Source organism: Typopeltis vanoorti, chromosome 7 (genome assembly GCF_054136105.1).
Source record: "Typopeltis vanoorti isolate ZY-2024b chromosome 7, IOZ_Tvanoo_1.0, whole genome shotgun sequence".
NCBI lineage: Eukaryota > Metazoa > Arthropoda > Arachnida > Uropygi > Thelyphonidae > Typopeltis > Typopeltis vanoorti.
The window spans coordinates 30,126,997-30,151,381 of NC_143555.1; the positions used below are offsets into that span (position 1 = coordinate 30,126,997).

Genomic DNA, 24,385 nt, shown 5'->3' on the forward strand with positions numbered 1-24,385 from the left:
TTTGCTACGTAGAACAGACAGGAAGATCTGGAGAAATACGTATGGCTGAACACCAGAAAGACGTACAATACAAAAGAGAACAAAAAACGGCTCTTGCTTTCCATACCACTTTCACTGGATACGATGTACTCTGGCAAAAAAAGACGATGTCATACATAGAAAACAACTGCTACATAAGAAAATTTAAAGAAGCTGCTAATATGCAGAAAAACCCAACCCAATGAAATAAAACTAAAGGTTTAATTCTCCATCAAGTGTGGTCAGCTCTAATAAATAATCTACCTCAATCTGAGCTCGGACTGTATGAACGAGAACATGAACACGCGACATCGTCCAGTACTGTTCAACGTAAATAATGTTTTATATCTGCATTCTGTTATTTGAGCTTATGAATAGCCAGATGGTTATGATTTGTATTTATTAATTTCTCTTGTTCAAACTTTAAGTTATACTATTTACCCCTGAAGATGTAAATCCTACAATTTACGAAATTTGTCGGGAACTATTATTTCAGTATGTTATATAACTGAATAATAAAAAATGTGGTGTAATCACCGAAATGTCTTTTGAGTGCTTGGAGTGTTTTAACAAGCATAAAACTAATTTTGTGCATTGATTTATTACAATGGATGAGACTTGGATTCACCATTACACAGCAAAATCTAAACAGCAGTCAAAACAATGGACAGAAGCTGGTTGTTCAGTGCCAGAGAAGACAGAGTCAGTTCCATCAGCAGGAAAGGTCATGGCATCAGTGTTTTCAAATGCTAAAGGCATTTTGTTTATTAATTATTTTGAAAAGGGTAAAACAATAAAGATAGAATATTATTCCGATCTTTTAACCAGACTAGGCAAAAAAATTCGTGAGAAAAGACCTGGTTTGCAGAAAAAAAAATCATCTTTCATCAGGACAATGCACCTGCCCACAAAGGTGTTTTATCAATGGGAAATTAGTCCACGCAGTTAGCCTAGTGGCTATGCACTTTGCAACCATATGCCTAGGGAAGGAGTGTCCTGGGTTCAATTCCCATTGCTGACGTGAGGAGCTTAAGGATCTTCCTCAGCCATAGCCAAGTTAGCAGGTCTTGAGCGTGGACAGCAGGGTTTTTCCTCCCGCAAGCACACAAACTGACCCCGTGAACACACACAGATCTACAGCCATAAATACTTACCCCCCCCCCCACCAATAGGGACGGGGAGAAATGGGAGGAAACTTCATATGAATAAATAAATGGGAAAATTAAGGGACCTGCACTATGAATTGTTGGAACATCCGCTCTATTCCCCAGATTTGGCTCCCTGTGACTTCTATCTCTTCCCAAAACTAAAACTCTTCCTCACAATCAGCATTTTTCTCCGAATCAAGAGGATTGCAGCTCTAGAGGGGTATTTTGCAGATCTTACTGAGAACCACCACAGGTACTGGATAATGGTGCCGAAGCATCACTGGAATAAATGTATTAGTTTTAAGGGAGATTTTGTTGAAAAATAAAAATAATTTTGAAATTCTAAATTCGTTTTTTTCGTTGTTAGGGCGAGAACTTTTCAGACCACCCTCGCAATTATTTGCATAATATTTGAAGTGCTTTTTTTCATAAAAGGAATAATTTCTGTCCATCCACTTTAGATTCAGATGGCATAGCAAAGTTTCAACTTTCTTTATATAAGCATTATATAAAACGATTAATTTTATAAAGAGCTTTAATCTTCTTTCAAATGATTCAATGTTTGGTGAAGGTAAAATGTTGCAAGCGATGTACACCTGTTCAATATAATCCATCAGTAATTCAACTGTTTCATTATGCTTTCATTCGCTTCTTGACATCTTCATTCATTAAAGTTGCTGTTGAAGAATAAAAGAACTCTTTAGAATTCTTTTACTGCTTGGCAAGTAAAATTATGGAACAGTAATTTTATTGAATGAAAATGTCAGAGAGCTAATGAAAGCAGATGAAAAAGTTAAATTACTGATGGGTTATTTTGAGTGTGTGTGTGTGTGTGTGTGTGTGTGTGTGCGCGCGCGCACCAAGGCAGGATAATTAAGTAACTGATGTGACAAGGTCCAGTGGTAATAAAGGTAGATGAACTGGGGTATACTTTGGATACTACAAAACGTCACTATGAATAGTCATTTGAATGGGATATAAGCCTCTGTGGTATGAAAACATGCCAGAGAATTTGTCAAAATTTCACAAGTGAGTAAAAGAGAGACAGATAGCTCTGTTCAGTGGTGCACCCAGAGGGATGGGCACCCCCCAAAGAAAAGGAAAAAACACTAGAAAAATTTCCAAAAATCTTTTCCTAATTAAAATTCATTTTTTTAATTTATGTTGTGTGCTACTTATGAATTAGTGATCACTGCAGATGCTCAGTTATAAATCGTATGCGATGTGTAGTGTGTATTTGCAAAACGTCGACTCAACTCAGGGCCCCCCCCCCCCAAAGGTTAAATCCTGAGTGCGCCATTGGCTCTGTTATATAATGAAGTCTCCAAAATAGAAATTAGAGGCAAATTACAGGAATTCCAGTATAATGGTGTAGCTGTTTCCTTTCATCTGATTAGATAAGGGAAATAGCTACACCATTATACTGCTATACACTTCAATGATATTTGACAGGATACTGCATAGAAACCTATTAGGTAAATTGGAGGATATGGATAGGAGGCTAGTGACAGGGATGATAGGATGGCTGATGGATAGACAGAGATAGATTCAAGGAGAAGTCAGTTGACCAGTAGTATGCCATAGGACAATTTGATTTGTACATTAATGTTATTGGGAATATTCAGTTGTTTGTTAATTATGCTAGACCAGGAAGAACAATAATTAACAATTGTGATTTAATGATCCTACAGTATGATCTAAATAAACTGATATGTATGGGCAGAGGATAATGGCTACCAGGATAATGGGTATCCAAGTGTCAAGTTATGCAATTTTGGGATGAAAAGATTATAACTTGTGTATTACAGTGATGGGAACGGACTGGACCGCAAGAAACTAAAATTAGGTATTATTGTAATTATTATTGTACAGGCACCTCAATGAAGTCAGAAAACTCATCACAGGAGACCCAAACTATCCACACAATCTATCATACCTCTCCTTGAACCCATTATCAACTGACTCTGGCAACTCATTCCACTCATTCACAACTCTCTAAGCAAAAAAATCTAGTCCTCACATCCCTACTCGCCACACTTTTATTTAACTTCCAGGGATCACCCCTGGAGGTTGAATGAAGTATGGAGGTGAATTTCAGAGGACATAGAACAAGTGGGAAAAATAGTTAAAAGATCACTTGGATGTTGAAAAGCACATTGGTCAATTAGAGATAACAAAGTTATTAATCATGTTTGTAAGCTTTGATACAACTGCAGCTGGTCTACTGTGCACCTATTTCGTTGGCTCTGCTTTTGGGATGACGATGTCTAAAGGATCTAGACATGGGTGACCATTGTCTTTCTTGTTGAGTCTTCAGATTTGGTAGAGATGATTAGATAACAATAAACCATTATGTTGTTCTCACAATTCCAACAGCATGGCTCTTAAATGTTAGGTCTTTGTCCATCATCATCTCTAGATATTTTATCTCCTTCCCTTCCTTCACAGTATCCTCACTAAATGCATATGCTTATGCTGAATCTCATCTTTGCCTTCCACATTTTAAAACTTTACATTTTACCTCACTGAATTAGTTCTTACTGGCATGTTAACAATGACAGTCTTTCTTCTGCAGATAATAATAAATTTAGTTTAATCCTTTATCCAAGTGTGAGCAAACAAAGTTTGCGCCTGAAAATATCTTCAGGACTGGGGTAAGGTAGTATTGGGTAAATACAACACCGGGCAACTCGTAGCAAAGGTGGACCAAGCTAACATCACTTCTATCCCAGTATCTCCCATAATGCAAAACACATCTCCTTGCAGATATGCATAATGTTATGCATTAAGGGAAGGGCCACTACCCAGACTAGTTTCGACCTTTATTGAGGTCTTTTCATTGGGAGCCAGGCCCAGAAGTGGAGATACCAGGCAGAAGCAATAGCGAGGTCATCTTTACCTATAGGAGTTGCCAAAAGGTGTGCCACCTTTTTATTAAATTACTCTGTATTTAGAGAAAGATGTTGAAAGTTTATTTTTCACTTGGTTAGACTATAATAAATTTAGTTTAATCCTTTATCCAAGTGTGAGCAAACAAAGTTTGCGCCTGAAAATATCTTCAGGACTGGGTAAAGTACAATACCAGGCAACTCGTAGCAATGCATAAGTGCATAACATTACATAATGCATAGCATTATACATATCTTCAAGATGTGTTTTGCATTATGGGAGATACTGGGATAGAAGTGATTTTATCTTGTTCCACCTTTGCTACGAGTTGCCCGGTTTTGTACTAGCTTACCCCAGTCCTGAAGATATTTTCAGGTGCAAACTTTGTTTGCTCACACTTGGATAAAGGATTAAACTAAATTTATTATAGTCTAGCCAAGTGAAAAATAAACTTTCATCAATTTCTTCTGCAGAGTCACAACATTTGCTTCTCTTCTCATAGATATCTCCAGATTTGCAGTCTGCAAATAGCTGCACGTCAGAAACTACATGTATTCTTAATATAATGATTAACATCATCATATAGAATATCAAAAAAAAAAAAAAATGATATTATAACTGTATACTTATATGGATATAACAAAATTAGAGTAAATAGCTAATGCTTTGTCTTCTGGGGGGGGGGGATCTATTCTGAAAGCTGATTGAGTATCCATACATCCTGGAGGCTCAAATTTCTGAACATCTTTCTGTGTGTGTGTGTGTGTGTGTGTGTGTGTGTGTGTGTGTGTGTGTGTGTGTGTGTGTGTGTGTGTGTGTGTGTGTGTGTGTGTGTGTGTGATTTATTTTTTTAAACTTTGTTTTGAATCTTAGGTGCTAGTTTTCATTCATGTTTAAAATATCCCTTTTATGGTAATAATGGGGATATCTATAGTATATACAGAAGTTCATTAATGATTCAATATTTTGCCATGGTTACTACATCATCCTCAGTTACGATATGTTGACATGCTGCATGGAACACTACATGTAAGCTGTGAGCTAAAATAAAACTGCAATTAACTCTTTCTTCTAACAGAATAATAAATGGATAATTCTTTCTCTATAATAAGTGCTTCTTGGCATGCTTCTATATTGAATAATTGCTTCTTGGCTTGTTTCTGTAATGAATAATTGTTTCTTAGTTATCCTGCTTCTTTACAGATGGCTGATAATCTTAAACTTAGTTTTTCAAATATTGGACAACTTTATACATTCATGTTTATTCAAATTAGATATACATATAAAACGATTCATATATATTTAAAAGAGTCATATTTGAATTTGAAGGACAGTTTAAGGGACAGTTATACAAGCTTTGTGTGTGATAGTGTGTACCTCCCAGAATGAATCGATAACTCCATTTAGGTCAGATGTTGCATAATGCACGATCATAATAATAATCTCTTCTGGGTCTGGCTCCCACTGATGGTGGCTTGCTTCCTGGGTGATTCACTGATTCACTGAATACAGTCCCTGATAAGTTTCCTGTTCTTGAGTGATTCAGGTAAAAGTAGTGATCCTTTAGGGTCACTCAGTGAGATCTAGAAGTACAGAGGTATCCCCTGCACTTTAATAGTACCCCAGTAAAGATCAAAACCAGTCTGGGTGGTGGCCTTTCCTGTAATGCCCATGATATGCATTACCTGAAAGGATGTGCACTTTGCGTTATGGGATACTAAAGCAATTAATGTGAAGCCACTGGTCTCTATATACAAATAGACTAGGCATGAATATATGTCACATGCAAACTTTGTTTGCTTACACTTGAATATAGGATTAAGCAAGAATATTAATTTCTTGGCATCTTTAATTTAATTTATAACCAAATGAAAAAAAAAAAAGTTAATCTCATTTACTGTGTCTGCACTCATTCGGGCCATGTATTCTGTTCACTCATCATTCTCCCAGCAAAAAATAAACATCCTCCTTATATGACCTCTAAGGATAGGCTCCCTTCATTCTGTGATAAATTTCACCCATATTAATCTGTTGCAAGTAGGTCACCAATCTATTATGCCACACTCTTATCATATCCTCCTATCCACAATTCTCTGCATACGGCATTCTCGCAATCTGCCCTCATTCTCAGTATTCAACAGATTTGATACTGCCTTAAGTAGGTGTAACTAAACCTCTGTTTTAATACTCTGGGTGTCATTTAATTTAATAATTAAACAATGTCAACTTCTCAAGAAAAAACAAACTATGGCATTCAAAGGAACAATGCCCATCTAAACCAAAATTGTAATAGACAAAATAATCAAACAAGTTAACACTTTTAATCATTTGGGCTATAAATTAAGTTACAGTGAAGATTTAGACATTTTGAACAAAATTAAGAAGTCTTGAAAGTAAATGGAATAATAAAACATTAAGGCCAGCAACTTTTATTACCTAAAAAGAATATAATCATAGCAGCAGTAGTGAAATATATGAGAGGAACAGCAGGTTATACAAGACTACATAAAAAGAGAAGTGAAGAAATACTGATAGAACTAAACCAAACACCAATAATGGAAACCATAGAAAAATACAGAACCAAATGAAAATAGCATTTAGAATGAGTGGCATATGATATAATACTTAGGAAGATGATGAAATACAAATCAGTGGACTGAAAAAACAGAGGCAAACGACTGACGAAATTGCTGGGTTAGATGAAAACAGGCCATCTGGCCCAGATTAGTGAAAGGAAGAAAAAAAAGTATTCAGAATATATGATTATTATAGGTATTTGTGGTATTGCAATATTTCCATTAATTTTTTTTTTTAAGCAAATGGAGGAAAGAAGCTCACCAGCAAGTTAGAATCACTATACATTTTTTTCTTTATTATTTAGTATATATATGTATTTCTTGCAGAAAAAATGTTGTAATTGTAATTTTTCAGGTTGTAAGATTAAGAATACTTGCAACATGGATAGTACAGTAATTGACAAGCAGGTATCAGAAAATAATATAAGTCAGATGAGTTCTGGCATGCCACAGGGTTCAGTGCAGTGCTACAAGCACAGACATCCCTGTACAAGTAATCATCGCCATTAATATTTTAATAATAACCTCTATATTAATGATATTGTAGATGGTCTGGGAAGTACTATTAAGCTATTTTTTGATTAACCAAAATTTGGGGATGGTGATAACAGACAATATCTATAGAAATCATACAGGCTGATTTGAACAGACTAATATATAGTTGCTAAATGTAAGGTTATGCATTTTGGTCTGAGGACTTGCAGGTAAGTACTGTATTAGTGGGAATTCTCTAGCAATCAATGAAATTATGGCCATAACATACTTTAGGGACCAACTATAAAATACTAAGGTAGTTAAATCACTATATAACTGCAGTGATGAAAAAGGGCATTAAATTGCAGGTATTTCTTTTTAAATGTTGCAAATGAGGACATATTGTGTGAATGTTGTCTTCAGAATTTGAGATATAGATGGGGTGAGTTATGATAGAAACATACCAGATGGCAAAGGAATCCTACAATAGAGATAAAGGAGATTTTGCAGCACATGCAAAATTTTCCTTTGGGACTTTAGGGAGAACTCAGTCATGTTATGGTTAGGAACATACTGATAGAACTAAACCAAACATCAATAATGGAAACCATAGAAAAATACAAAACCAAATGAAAATAGCATTTAGAATGAGTTGCATATAATTATTATTACAGCAATTCATCGATTAATGTGCCTAATGCATTCTTTAAAACAGGCGCATTAATCGAAAATGCACTAATCGAATATAATAACCTATGGGAAAATGTATAATTCGTTCCTCAGATTTCTTTTTTGACCCTTAAATTTTTTTATAATAGAATTAGGGTATGTCTCAAGGCCTACTTAAAGGAAAACCATGAAGCTGAAAGACAATAAAACATATTAGAATATAAATTTATTATTCTGCTTCTTAACAAAGAATTGAGCTAATGTAGTTTGGCGGGCATTCTGTTTCTTTTTTCATACAACTGACGGTATAGCCCTATTGCCACTTCTGCAAATTTTACTGGTTCTCTCTTCACCAGGGTCATTCTCTAAACATTGCTGCTTAAAAACTTTGATTGTACGAAAACTATTTTCAAATTGTTTCTGTGAAACCTCTTTGGGCTTGTCAACAATTAAATTTTCTTCATATTCTTCAGGATCTTCCTGCTGTGCATCTAAATGTAGTAGGTCAGAATCACCCAATTTCTCAGAATGAGATTTAATTAATTAGATTACTTTAATTAATATAATTAATTGTGCAAAAGCTTCTAAAATCATTTGCACAATGTGGAAGAATGTGCTTCCAAATGGCTCTCATATTGCTAGCAGTAATTTCATTCAACTTTGCGACTTTATAACCAGGCTGAGATTTCTCTGATTTAGCTAGGAAAGTCTTGGAAGGCATTCACTTCCAAAAAAAAGTACAGTTTCATCGACATTAAATATTTATTAATCACAATAGTTCCCTTCTTACACAATTTTCTTCAAATTCTCTGGATATCTCCTTATCTGTACTTACAGCTTCGCCTGTGATTAGAACATTATGTAGGCTATTTCTCTTTTTGAAACTGAAATCACCCAGCACTAACGTGGAATTCTTCTTTTCCATCATTAATAGCCCTTTCTTTCCAGGTTACAAAGAGACTTTTGATTTATTAAAGTCAGTGTTTAGTGGGATCCGTTTTTGGTTACAATCTTCGATCCATGTAAAAAGAAGTCTCTCTAATTCAATCATTATAATACTTTGATTTCGAGTGCATGCATGATGAACTTCAAGCAGCCTTACCTTTCTCTTTGTAATCAGCAATTGATATACCCATTTTTGTGTTCTTGTTCTATTTTTGCCCTGGACTCAACTTGTTCATTTTTCTTTATTATTTCAAGTTTTCTTCCAATCAGATTACTTTTCGAATCATTTTCACACTTCTCTTTTTTGCTCACTGATTCTTTTACTCATGATTAAATGTTAGGAAAATAATTTAAAATAAAAAATTAAGGAAAACAATTGTATGAGATATGATCAGCAAAATGCTATGTAAAGCAGACGACATAAATTTTGGCAGTAAATTTGGAACATAGTGTATATGGAAATAGTATAATATGCCATTAAAAAATAACTTTGTAAAATATTTCAAATCGGCAACTTAATTACTTTATCCTGCTGAGTGATTATTTAAAATAGTTAGCCATAAAAAATGTATAGATCGTAAATTTTTAAAATCTCTAACATTTTAAGATGTATATAGGCGCACTAATTGAATTTTAGAGGTGCACTAATCGAATTTGGGTATCGAAAAAATGACGCACTAATCGAGGGATTGCTGTATTATTATTACCCAAGACTCCATGGAGTCAAAGACTCATCAAGGAAGTCCTTTTATCAAACAGGCAGCCCATCATACCATGCATTAAACACAAACAAATTCTCTGCAAACTTTCACTTTCATTTACATTCACAACTCTGCATGAAAAAAACGTGCTTCTCATCCACCTACTCACAAACTCCTTATACAGCTCCCAAGGATGACCTCTGGTTCTCCCCTGATCTCCCACTATTTTCTGTAGAACCTCTCCAGCATTGATCCTATAACAACCCCTTAATAACTTGTAGGTCTCTATCATATCTCCCCTCTTCTTCCTGTCACCAGACTCTGCAAGTTGCATCTTCTCAATCTTTCTTCATACTCGACATTCCAGAGACTACCTTAGAAACTACCTTAATCAGTCGCCTTTGGACCCTTTCCAACATCTCTTCATCCTTCTGAAAACCAGGTGACCAAATCTGGGCACAATAGTCCATGTGTGGCCTAATCACAGCCTTATACAACGGAACAAGAATCTCCCTACTTCTACAAGTGTCCTCTGCATCATTCCCAGAAGCCTTTGTGTTGTCTTCACAATTTTGGCTATGTGTCCTAAATTTCAGATCCTTATCCACTATTACCCCCAGATCTCTTATTTCTTCAACCTCCAACAATATATCCTCACCAAGCATAAATTCTGCATCCCATTTTTGGGTTCCAAATTTTAAAACCTTACATTTTGCAACATTGAATGCACATCCCCGTTTATGTGCCCAATCACTCAATTTATTCAAGTCTTCTTGTAAGGCCACAACATCTTCACTACTCTTCATGGTTCATCCCAACTTTGCATCATCTGCAAACAACTGAATATCTCCATCCAAATCTTCACCAATACCATAATATACAAGTTAAACAGCAATGACCCTAAAACAGACCCCTGAGGCACACCACTAGTAACTTTCCTTTTCCTGGATATCGTTCCCCCATACACAACTTGTTGATACCTATCAAATAGCCAGTCTCCAATCCAATGCACCGATCTAATATACCCCATCCACTCTGGTTTGACTATCAACTTATCATACAGTAATCTATCAAAAGCCTTTGCAAAATCTAAATATATTACTGTGTATCCTTCTCCTCTGTCCATGGAAGCAGTCACATTATTGTAATAAGTAAGTAGATTACTATAATAAATTTAGTTTAATCCTTTATCCAAGTATAAGCAAACAAAGTTTGCACCTGAAAATATCTTCAGGACCGAGGTAAGGTGGTGCAACACCAGGCAACTCGGAGTAAAGGTGGACCGAGCTTTCATCACTCCTTGTCTCAGTATCTCCCATAATGCAGAGCACATCTCTTTGCGGACATGTATACTGCTGTGCAGTAAGGGAAGGGCCACTACCCAGAATGGTTTCGACCTTTATTGAGGTCTTGTCAGTGGGAGGCAGACCCAAACGTGGAGATACTAAGGCAGAAGCAATGGAAGAGGTCATATTTACCTATACGTGTTGCCAACAGGTGTACAATTACTCTGGATTTAGAGAAAGATGTTGGAAGTTTATTTTGCACTTGGTTAGACTATAATAAATTTAGTTTAATCCTTTATTCAAGTGTAAGCAAACAAAGTTTGTGCCTTAAAATACCTTCAGGAGTTGCCAACAGGTGGCAACTCGTGTAGGCAAAGATGACCTCTTCTATTACTTCTGCCTTAGTATCTCCACATTTGGGTCTGCCTCCCACTGACATGACCTCAATAAAGGTCGAAACCGGTCTGGGTAGTGGCCATTCCCTTAATGCATAGCAGAATACATGTCCACAAGGAGATATGCTTTTCATTATGAGAGATACTGAGGCAAGGAGTGATGAGAGCTCGGTCCACCTTTGCTCGAAGTTTCCTGGTGTTGCACCACCTTACCTCATAATAAATTTAGTTTAATCCTTTATCCAAGTGTGAGCAAACAAAGTTTGCGCCTGAAAGTATCTTCAGGACTGGGGTAAGGTGGTATAACACCAGGGCGACTCCTTGCAAAGGTGGAGTAAGATACCAACACTCCTATCTCAGTATCTCCCATAATGCAAAACACAGCTCCTTGCAGATATGTCTAATGTTATGCATTGAGGGAAGGGCCACTGCCCAGACTAGTTTCGACCTTTATTGAGGTCTCTTCAGTGGGAGCCAGGCCCAAGTGGAGATACCAGTCAGAAGCATTAGCAAGGTCATCTCTACCTATAGGAGTTGCCAATTGGTGTGCCACCTTTTTTAATAAATCACTCTGGATTTAGAGGAAGCTGTTGAAAGTTTATTTTTCACTTAGTTAGAATATAATAAATTTAGTTTAATCCTTTATCCAAGTGTGAGCAAACAAAGTTTGCGCCTGAAAGTATCTTCAGGACTGGGGTAAGGTACCTTACCCCAGTCCTGCAAGGAGTCGCCCTGGTATTGTACCACCTTACCCCAGTCCTAAAGATACTTTCAGGTGCAAACTTTGTTTGCTCACACTTGGATAAAGGATTATACTTTCAGGTGCAAACTTTGTTTGCTCACACTTGGATAAAGGATTAAACTAAATTTATTATATTCTAACCAAGTGAAAAATAAACTTTCAACACCTTACCTCAGTCCTGAAGATATTTTCAGGTGCAAACTTTGTTTGCTTATATTTGGATAAAGGATTAAACTAAATTTATTATAGTCTAACCAAGTGCAAAATAAACTTCCAACATCTTTCTCTAAAGTAGTTTACTAAAATATGACCTCCCTTTAGCAAATCCATGCTGTCCATCGAACATAATACCATTATTGTCAACCCAATTCTGGATCCTTGTTCTCACAAGCTTCTCCAACAACTTAACTGCAACACCTGTCACACAGATAGGCCTCTAGTTTGATGCTTGAGTTCTATCACCTCCTTTATGAAGTGGCACAATCTTGCCCTCCTTCCACTCCTTAGGAACTTGACCGAGTGCAAGACTCATATTAAAAAAATATGTCAAGACCGGCATCAACTCCTTGGCACAGTCGTTCAGATTACATGGTGATATATTATCAAGTCCCACAGCCTTATTTACATCTAGTTTGCTGAACTCCCCATACACCTCTTGCTCACTTAGTCAGTCTCTTTTCTTCATCATCAACTGCTCTTAATCTCTCCCTGAAGTCACATTCACAAGATTGAAAGACCTTTATGAACTGCTCATTAAGTATCTCCACCACATCTTCTGCAACAGTTGTCTTTATATCATTTTCTTCAATCAATGTCATCCTTCCATAATCCTTCTTTCTTTTGCTGGCTACATATCGAAAGAACTCCTTAGAATTCTTTATGGCTTCATTAGCTAACTGCTATTCATACTTCTCTTTAGCTACACTCACCAACCAAGTTACCTGCCTTGCCTGGTCTTTGTAGTCCTCATGATACTGGTTATTTCCACTTCTCTTATGCTGTCTCCACAATGCCCTTTTTCTCTGTATCGCATGCTTAATCCCTTGATTCATCCATTTCACACCTACCTTATTTAACCTTCTCACCCTTGGAATACATTTAGTCATTGCATCTACTAGATAGTTTTTGAAAATCCCCCAAGCTACATTGATCTCTTTTCCAGCTAACTCCTCATTCCATGCTACACCTGCAAGCTGTCTCTTGAGCTCTTCATAATCCCCCCCTTTTTCGTTCCACATATACTTTTTTTTACAGAGATCTTCACTCTGCTGACAACCACCCAGATAATCACCTCTTGGTCACTCTCACCAATTGGTGGGTGATTTGACACTTCATTTATAATTGCATCCTCTGATGAGATGACCAAATCCAAGACCTCAATCCTCGTGTTCCTCCTGTTATACACTGTTTGAGGTAGTTATTCCTCAAAAATTCAAGGAACTCATTTTTTTTACTTCCATTTGCTATCTCCTCATTCCAGTCTATATTGCCATAATGAAAATTGCCCATAACGATCACTCTTTTCTTATTTGGTTTGGTTAATTTAATTATACATTTCATTGTCACTACCATCCACATTTCCTGGTCTATAACAACATCCAACCAAGTATTTCATTCCATTCACCTCTATCTCACACCATACTGCCTCAAAACTACTGGCACTATTTCCCTCTTGCATCTGTACTTTGTGTGGACATAACTCATTCTCTATCATCAATAGCACTCCCACTCCCTTTTTACCCCTTCTATCCTCATGAAACACATCATATCCTTCCATTTCTATTCCTGTCAGGATGTTGTCGTCATCTAACCATGTCTCACTTATTCCAACAATTTTTGGGTGAATGGATTCAATTAGTGCAACCATTTTATATGCCTTGTTTCTTACACCTCTAGCATTTGTATATAAACAGAACAGCTCATTCCTGGGTCTACAGCTAGTTCCACTGATAACACTCATTCGATGTGATCTCTCCATGCTTGAATGGGGCCATTTCCCTTTCTGCTTATTCATTTTATTACCCTTTTCAATTCCAACTCTTTCCTCTTGATCCCAGGTCATTCCATTCCTTTCCTGTTTACACATGCTCTTACATCCTCTTTGAGCATCCATCTTTCTCACACTGTGTACTCCTGTCCACCCTGAGCCTCCCTGTTTCCTTGTTCATCTTGCACACCCATTTTCTCATTTTCCATACTCATGCCACGTACTTTTTTATTTATAACCACCTCTTGAATCTATCCTGTTCTTCCACATCACTTCCCGCTTGATCTGATCCATTCTCTATTCTCACTACTCTACCTGCCAGCAACAGTCTCTCCAAATGAGTCACACCATAACCACTCGAATGCAGTCCATCGCTCCCATACAGTTCACTTTGTCCTTCAAACTCATTCCACACATTAAGAAATTGTACTCCCTTCTCCTCACACATTACAGCCAACATATCATTCATAATCCTTACTCTCTGCCTCATCTCACCACAGTCATACCTAGGCAACACGCTTACTACCTTTCCTGTCACACTATTCTCTATTATCCATCTAAGCAGGCTCCTGATATCCATTCTGATGCCTTTAGTCCTCTGTCAAGTCATTCGTACCCATTAAAACCATCAACTCCTTCACTCACTCCCTCCTCGTATCCAATGCCTCATCACTCTGCTCATTTTACCACCTGGAAAACATACCTTGTGCATCCTCTCATCCAGCACACCTTTAATAATGGAGTCACCATACAATGCCACTTGCTTGTCTTTCGTTATCTCTTTCATACCTACTTGATTTGTTTTAATCATTTTCACCCAAATTTTCTTAATTTCACTCTGCATTCATTTCCTCTCTTGTCTCATCCAACCCAATTCCTCTTTCGAATCTCGCATCACATTCTCTCTATCATTCAATCTTTCTAATTTTCGAACTCTCGACTCCTGCTTCACACTTTCACTCTCATTCATCCTTTTGAGTTTCTGTACATTCGTTCCATGATTCCAACTTTTGCTTTCTTTCATTCTTTCCATTTTTCCCACTTTCGATCCTTTCGTCATGCTATTTCCATTATCTTTCGTTCTCTCAATATTGTTTCCTCCTGCCACATTTGCCTCGCTTTCATTCTTTTTACCATCCATTACTGTTTTCAAATCACTCGGTTTCTTTTTCAATTCTCAACAATTTTCACCTTTCTTTCACACCATGCTTCTCTTTCAAACGGGCACTCATTCTTCCTGCAACACTCGCACTACTAACACTTTCTGTCATCAAATTCATATTAGCACTCATCGATTCCTCATTCAGCTCACACTTGGCACACTTAAGAAGACAAAATTGTTCTCATGAAATGTAGTGAGTGAGTGAAACAAGCTGCTAGTGGGAGTTCGGAGTGTATCTTCAGTGAATGCATTTAAGGAGAGGTGTGATAAAAATAATAATACACATACTGTTTTCTTAGTGTATGAAAGATGGAAAAGATGTTTTGCCTGGCATTCCTGAAGATGTGCATACTACTTTTATAAGTTCTACTTCTGTTCACTTGTCATGGAAAGCATCAGAGGAAAACTCAACTGCAACAGGATATCAAGTCCGATATATTGCATTAGATGATAAAAGTGATCTCCATCCTGTTAAATATAATCAGGTAAGATTATGAAATGAAAGTGTACAATAGGAATGTTTCATAGAATATATAAATGATTTAACAAAAAGTTGAATAATAAAATTGTGATTTTGTGTTATGCTTATAAGAGAACTAGCTTTCTTTGATTACATGCAGTTTTAGTTTGTCATATTTTTCAAAATATATCTTGTACTTATAGATAGTAAAATTCCTAGAGTTGTATTCCATATGTATAGCTTGATATACACTGTTTGGAAAGAAGTCAATGGCCACCATAGTGTGAGGAACAAACAATCAGGGCACCCACCTTAATAAGATGTAGGACATCCTCGGGTGTACTTTCCACAAGCATACAGTAGTGATCAATGAGAATTTTGGACCATTCTTCCTGAAGTCATGTAATGAGGTCCTGGACTGTTGTGGGATGGATATCCTTTGACCTCACCGGAATCTCTGGTTCATTAGGATTAAGATCAGGGCTGTGTGAATGCCAATCAAGTGGATTGATAGTCATATCCATAAACCATACATTTACAGCAGCAGTCTTATGATATGGTGGATTGTCTTGCTGAAAGAGACAATGGTCATTTCCATAGAAAAGCCACAAAGTAGGAAGCATTATATTGTCCAGAATGTTCAGATATCTCTGAGTTCAATGTTCGTGGTACCACAAACAGATATCTGAGGCCAAACCGGAAAAACAGGCCCATTCATCACACTGCCACCTTCAAATTTCATAGTTGGGGTTACACACTCTGGTAAGAGATGTTCACTAGGCATCTGCCTCACCTACACCTGTCCATCTGCTTGGTAGAGGATGTATTGTGATTCATCACTCCTTTACACACCTTTCCAAGCTACCATATCCTGCTGTACATGCTCTTTGCACCACTGAAGATGATGCTGCATGCTGGTTTAGGTAATGTGGGGCTTGCATACTGTGGTCCTATCATGGAAACTCATGTTTTGAGCTTTGGTTCTGAATGTTTTTGTACAGATTCATGTTCCAGTGGATGTCCAGAACTTCACATTCAACATGTTGGTTGATGAATGGTGGTTTTTACATATTATCAATTGTAGCACCCTATGGTCATGTCTGGTGAGTGTGGTGGGTCACCCACACTCACCAGACATGACCATACGTTGGGTAGCACTTGCATTTTACTCCATGCGCTTCCATCGCCATATGGTATCACAGTTTGTTGACCTGGGATGGTCCAATTTGTCAAATACTTTTGCCAAACAGATAGGCATGTAACATGAAATACTATCATAATGCTTATTTCAAATTCTGTCAGTTCTCTTCTCACAGCCATTTCTCCAAGAAACAGTTGCACTAACTTAGGAGCATCATATTCCTCCAATTTATACTAGCTACAAACTAACTCATTAGGTCAAGTTCCTGAGGAGTCGAAGGAGTGCCACTTCATAAAGGAGATGATTCAAAGCAAGCATCAAACTATAGGCCTATCTGTGTGTCAGGTGTGGTTAAGTTGTTGAAGAAGCTTGTGAGAACTAGGATCTAGAGTTGCGTTTACAACAATGGTATTATCTTTGATGGACAGCATGGATTTGCTAAAGGGAGGTCATGTTTTAGTAATCTACTTACTTATTACAATAAAGTGACTGCTTCCTTGGACAGAGGAGAAGGATGCACAGTTTTGTAAAGGCTTTTGATAGAGTACCTCATGATAAATTGATAATCAAACTAGAGCAGATGGGGTTGGATATTAGATTAGTGCATTGGATTGGAGACTGGCTATCTGATAGATATCAACAAGTTGTGTATGGGGGAGCAATATCCAGGAAAAGGAAAGTCACTAGTGAAGTGCCTCGGGGTCTGCTTTAGGGCCATTACTGTTTAAATTCTATATTAATGATATTGGTGAAGATTTGGATGGAGATATTAAGTTGTTTGCAGATGATGCAAAGTTGGGACGAACCATGAAGAGTAGTGAAGATGTTGTGGCCTTATAAGAAGACTTGAATAAATTGAGTGATTGGGCACATAAATGGGGATGTGCATTCAATGTTGCAAAATGTAAGGTTTTAAAATTTGGAACCCAAAAATGGGATGCAGAATTTATGCTTGGTGAGGATATATTGTTGGAGGTTGAAGAAATAAGAGATCTGGGGGTGTTAGTGGATAAGGATCTGAAATTTAGGGGACACATAGCCAAAATTGTGAAGACAACACAAAGGCTTCTGGGAATGATGCAGAGGACACTGACTTGTAGAAGTAGGGAGATTCTTGTTCCATTGTATAAGGCTTTGATTAGGCCACACATGGACTATTGTGCCCAGATTTGGTCACCTGGTTTTCAGAAGGATGAAGAGGTGTTGGAAAGGGTCCAAAGGCGACTGATTAAGGTAATTTCTGACCTCTGGATTGTCGAGTATGAGGAAAGATTGAAGATGCAACTTGCAGAGTCTGGTGACAGGAGGAAGAGGGAAGATATGATAGAGACCTAAAGGTTCTTAAGGGGTTGTTATAGTATCAATGCTGGAGACATTCTACAGAAAATAGTGGGAGAACCAGAGGTAATCCCTTGAAACTGTATAAAGAAGATGTGAGTAGGGGAGTGAGGCATTTTTTTTTGTGTGCAGAGTTGTAAATGATTGGGATGCCTTGCCTGAGAGTGTGGTGTCCACAAGGAGTTTGAATGTGTTCAAGGCATGGTATGATGAGCTGTGTTAGTGTGATAAAAGGACCTCCCAGATGAGTCTTTGACTCCATGAGGTCTTGGGGTAATGATAATAATAATTACATGGCATGATGCACCTTGCCCATGGGGGTGTGGCTTCTTTCTAGCCAGTGTGTGTGTGTGTGTGTATTATTTATTTGTTTGTTTGTTTGTTTGTTTTTAAATAGTTTTCACTCAAATGTTTTCTGAAGTGCTGAAGTTTTTCTCACTTTATTTCTCTTTTTGGATATGAGCATACAGTATGCGCTTTTGATGGTCACAGGAGGCAATACAAAATTTCAGAGTGAAAGTTGCAATTAAATATTTAAAAGAAAGAATGAAGGATAGAAATATTTGTCTTTATACAATTACTGGTAAATACTTAAAAGTAAATGCAGAAAATAGTACCAGTTCAAATGATCAGTTTCTTAAATATTTTTACTTCATTGTTGTTATGAATGCTAATATAAGATTAAGTTTTAATAATTTAATCAAATGTCCATTTACCTAGTACTGTTATAAAGTATTTTTCCTTTCTTCCTTTGATAATTTTTTTTATTATATAATTATAATATATATATAATTTAGTCACATATTATGTATAAAATTTAAATAAACTTTTCTCATATTCCTTTATACTCTTCTCTTAAAAAACAAACAAAAAAACTTATTATAATTAAGATTTCCGGCTTACTATGGGGGTGAAATAGTCATTTAAAATGTGGTATTCAAAACACAAAGGGGATTGCCATGCAAAATATAGTGGCCAAGAATTTGTTCAGTGGCGACCCATGAAGCTTTAAGTGGAGGTGCTGCCTATACAAAATAATTTTTAAAAAATAATTTTTTCCCTAATCAGTAACCAGCTTATTAATAAATAAATCTACAGATTTATTTATTAATAAGCTGGTTACTAATTAGGAAAAAAATTATTTTTTAAAAATTATTTTGTATAGGCAGCACCCTGACTTAAAGCTTCACAGGCCGCCACTGATGAAATTGATCAGTGGCGGCCAGAAATGTGAGGATTTAAAGAGTGTTTCAGGTCGTGAAAGTGATATCGTTGTTGAAAGTGAGAATCTAGAAAATAATCATATTTGCGCGGTAGTACTAGATGGTTGTGAGAGTGGTGTTGAAAATGAGAATGAAGGTAAACATACAGAACAAATGAATGAATTATCAGAGAATAAAAATGATGAGACTGATGCAATGAGTGAGATCACTCAATTATGCAGTGCGATACACAGTGGCAAATCGGCAGCTGGAGCGTTGGCAAAAAGGTTTACTGAGCGTAGTGACTGATAAACGGCAAAAGTATGATAGAAAAAACAAGAGTATGATAGTGAGTGTAAACAAAATGAAAAAACTAGTGTTGTATAGAGATTCCTTAGAGGTGTGTTAGTTGAGAGTTTAGCAAAATCGTACCAACCTGGTGCGAACGTTAAGGATGTAAGCGAGTTGATTAGAATGCAAAAGCAGTGGGTGAAAGAATTGATAGTGGAGCAGGTTACAAATGATTTGAAAGGAGACAAAATGGCTATGAGTGAGGATGTGAAGGAATTCCTTGAGGTAGCAAAAGAAAAGAGTGAGAGAGTTAGGATGGTGAGTTTGTTGCCACAGTATGACAGTGAAGTGTATAGAAGGAGGGCCATAATTGCAAATGACTTTATGCACAAATTATGCAGGACGAGTGGTGTGGAATTTGTGGATGTATGGAGTTAGTTCGATGGCCAAAAGGATTTATATAAGATGGATGGTTTACATTTGAATGGATTTGGTGTACGGAGACTTGAAAAGGTATTGTCAAATGTAGTGGAAGTGGATGGGCAGAATCAGGAAACGAGTTATTAATTATGTGGGGGGGGGGGGGGAAGTAGATATGCAGACTTTAGGGAGACAGTTCAGTGTATGAATGTGTGTAATATGCCCAAGCTAGTACGAAAGACTACGAATCAGAATGGCATAGTTAGTATAAGGCATCAAAATAGGGATGGGATAATTGTGCTTCTGCAATTCATGTATACTAATGCCAGAAGTATTAGGATCAAGAAGGAAGAATTTTTGGCCTTGGTTGGCACTTCCAGGCCGCAGGTTATTGGCATTAGTGAAACATGGCTGACGGAAGAAGATATAGTTAGTGGGATAGAATGTGTAGGTTATGGTGTGTTTAGGAGGAACAGAGAGAATAAAATGGGGGAAGGAGTGTTATTGATGATAGCTGATGAACTGCATCCAAGGAGAATTGAGGTTGTATTGCAGGATAGTGAAAAGAGCTCATTTGAGACTATTTCGTATGAGATTGTGACTAGCAGAATAAAATATACAATTCGGTGCTGCTATAGACCAGGTGATGGAATAGATGGTGGAGATAGTATGCACAAACAAATTGATGAAATGAGTGGAAGGAGGGTATTTATTATGAGGGATTTCAACTATGGCAACATGGATTGGAAGGAGGAGAGGATACATGTGAGGAAGGAATTGGATTTTATGTGATTATGAAGGGATAACTGTCTGCAACAGTATGTAATTGAAAATACTAGGGGTCAGAGAGTGCTTGACCTAGTAATTGCATCTGAGAATTTGGCTGTCACGAATATGACTACATTGCCACTATTTAGTGAAAGTGATTATAGGGTCTTGACTTGGAGGTGGCTAAAGGCATAGAATTTACACTTAAGACAGGGTACATGTGAAATTATCGGGCTGGTAAGTATGACAAGCTTAGGAGTTTGATTGGTTCAGTGCCATGGCATATAAAACTGCAAGGGCTAGATGTTGATAGTGCATGGGAGGCGGTTGGGAAGTTTTTGCATGAGGCAATGGCAGACTGTATACCTAGAGTCCGAATAATAAATCAAGTAGGGGTTAATTGGATGAATAACACCATTAAGCTTGAGCTGCAAAAAAAGAAACAACTATGGAGGGAATTTAAGGAGAAAGGTGACTGGCAGGCACACGAACAGTATAAAGCGCAGGGCAGAAGGGTAACGAGTGTGGTAAGAAAAGAAAAAACGGATTATGAAAGAACATTAGCCATGCAGGCTAAAGAGAATCCCAAACAATTTTTTCGATATGTTGCAAGTAAAAGAAAAAATGTATATGGCAGAATGATTTTAAAGAATGCCAATGGTAGGGAAGTAACCGATTCAGTTGATATATTTGAATTACTCAGCAAGCACTTTGCAAGAATACATCATTCAGGTGGTGATATTGCAGGAATGAATGAACGAATAGATTATACGGGAATTGTGGTGAATGAAGTGGAGGTGAGTAGTCCATTACAAAACCTCGATGTCAATACATCTGTGGGATTGGATGGTATATCAGCTCGTGTCGTACGTGAAGCGGCTAAAAAATTGTCAGTGCCATTTACCATTTTGTTTAATTTGAGTCTCGGGTCTGGGTTAGTCCCCAGGGGATGAAAAGAGGAGAAAATAGTTCCACTGCATAAAGGATGTTCCAAAACTGCTGTTGTAAATTACCGACCGATTAACATATCAGGAATCATTGTCAAGGTCTTGGAGAAATTATTCGAGAGAAAAATTGGGATACTGTATGGGGTCAACATGGTTTTGTGAAGGGTTGATCATGCCTCAGTAACTTGCTCACGTTTTATGTCACAGTGACGGCTGAACTGGATAAGGGTAATGTGTTTACAGTGATTCTACTGAACCTTGCTAAGGCCTTTGACAGGATACCACATGGAATTCAAATGAGGGGGGGCTCCCCTCATTGAGTCTTGATAGACTTTGTGTTTCTTAGGAAGGACCTCCCACGATGAGTCTTTTGACTCCATGGAGGCCTGAATAATAATAATAATAAAATTTCAAACGTAACCACCTTGGATCTCACAACCAGCACCTTTCTTTTAAGTTTCCATCAAAACCACTAGATCTAAGTTTTTATTAGTAGCTTCAACATTTGTAGTTCCCATATATCATTCCATAAGTATGTTCCACATTCCAAATCTTAAATTCTGTGTTCAGAGCCAGTTTCATTGCCTAAATTTTTCTCATGTTCCATTCTTCTTTTGGGAGTGTGTAGCAAGAATTTTTTTTAAAAGAAGGGGGTACCAGTCCTTTTCTCAACCTCCAACCTTGGAGGGACAGCATTTTATTCTCTGTGTGCACCTTCTCCTAGTCTGTGGGCAGGACCGGTGCATAGTATTTTTCTTGTGTGTGCGATTAAAGTTCGGCGCCTTTCCAAAAATGTTTTTTTTTTAATAAAGTGTGAATTAAATGAACAGGAAATGAAAAACAAATGAAAACCGCTTTACAGTATAATGTTACCTATGGATTAGTCCTGCTTATATAAATTTTTTCAAGTTATATAAATTTTCAAAATAATATAAAATAGTAATATAAAGATAAGAGATTTATTCAAATATTCTTTACATTAATTTTGCTAAAATGGACTCGTCTGGCCTTCATTTTAGTGAAATCTTGTCGAAGTACATCAATCTTGATAGACTGAGCAATATTATTTTCTATTGAAATTAGTGCCAAACGGTTTAGTTTTTCTTGACTCCAGAAAAACTTTCTTGATCGCAGGTAGTTCTTTATTAATTGTAATTTAGAAAATGTTCTCTCTCCCTTAGCAACTGAAACAGGCAAAGTCAATAGTATTCAATGCAATCAGTGAATTTTCAAAGAGTTCTTCAAGGTTCTGATTATTTTGTGTCGCTGAAGCTGCCCTAACAGCCTGCTAATATAATAGGTTTGAATGTCGAGAAGAATGAGTTATCAGTAGTAAGCCGACTTTTAGGGCAGGACCACATGCATCCGATCCGATTCAAATTAGGATATGGCCCCTTACACAGAACTCAACAATTAATCATAAGTTGATTTATGATACATCAAAAAGTAAAGAACTATTTTAGGTAAATTTTAATCAAAAATTACAGTGATATAATCAGGTCCGGGATACAATTTCAGAATTTATTTGTTCATTTCCAGGAAGATCTGAAGTGGCCCGAATGGAAGATGATGTACATTCATAATTATATGTACCATTCTGTACCATTTGTTGTTCGTTTAAACTCTTATATCATATTTTTTAATATCCTTTAGGTGCCTTTTCTTCTGCGGTGCCTGTGTATATTGCACACTTCCCACATGGCACCAGCCGGGCCTGCTTGTGGGGGGGGGGGAATTATTACTAGGCCATACTCTCTTTTCCTTACCTTAAGCTCTCTTTCTGTCCATCATTGGATAGAAAGAGAGCTAAGGTAAGGTAAGTGTATATTGCACACTTCCCACATGGCACCAGCCGGGCCTGCTTGTGGGGGGGGGGGGGGGAATTATTACTAGGCCATACTCTCTTTTCCTTACCTTAAGCTCTCTTTCTGTCCATCATTGGATAGAAAGAGAGCTTAAGGTAAGGTAAGGAAAAGAATGACCCCCCCCAGCCTCCAACTGCTATAATAGCATGTGGATCAGAAGTAGAGAAGCTGAAAATTATGGTATAACTAAAATTATTACAAGTTCATCATCATCAAATTCCTGATATACACCCTTAAGGAGTGTACAGGATATGATAGTACTACGTAAAAAATTTACATCATTACTAACTTCCTGTCTACAATTTTCCTCCAAATCAGTCTGTTATTTGTCAAGATTGCAATATTATCAGGTCTTATATTTCTGTATTCTAAAGCACTTTTTACTGTATCAATCCACCTATATCTGAGTCTTTTTCCAGCCAACCTGGCAGAGAACACTTGTCTTGCTAATCTTGCCAGCCTGGTTGGCAGAGTGGTTAGTGTGCTCTCCAGCCAAAAGGCTGCAGGTTCATCGATGAGTCTCAGGAATCCCTAGAGATGTCAAATAATAATGATCTCCTTTTCCATTCTGCTTAAGTGTCCATACCACTTGAGATTAGCTCTGTTAATGCATTCCTGAATATTTCTTTCCTAATTATCCTCATTTTTAATATGATATTGCCATTGATGCTATCTGTTCATTTCCCCTAATCTTTCTCAGGACGCTCATATCTGTAGTCTCTAGTCTTTGGTCAAGTGTTTTACTTCTAACCCAGCTCTCAGATCCATAAGTTAAAATTGGTTTGAACACTGTCTTGTATACAGCTAATTTAGTGTTTTGACTAATTTCTCTTTTATTTTACATACATTTATTCAGTTGACTTCCCACCATACCAGCTTTGTTGGTTCTGTTGTCTATTTCCATATTTAATTTACTATCTTCACTAAAAATCATGCCAAGTAGCTGAAATGTTTTACTTGA

The 24,385-nt window shown here is 37.1% G+C and overlaps 1 protein-coding gene across 1 annotated transcript in view; it reads left to right on the forward strand.

The window, feature by feature from the left end:
* Positions 1–24,385, forward strand: part of LOC150104547 (Ig-like and fibronectin type-III domain-containing protein 1) — a 548,674-nt gene that overhangs the window by 316,687 nt on the left and 207,602 nt on the right. Inside the window, exon 17 of the mRNA XM_090395576.1 lies at positions 15,292–15,477. Coding sequence (XP_090251702.1) covers positions 15,292–15,477 — 186 coding nt within the window. The remainder of the gene's footprint in view (positions 1–15,291; positions 15,478–24,385) is intronic.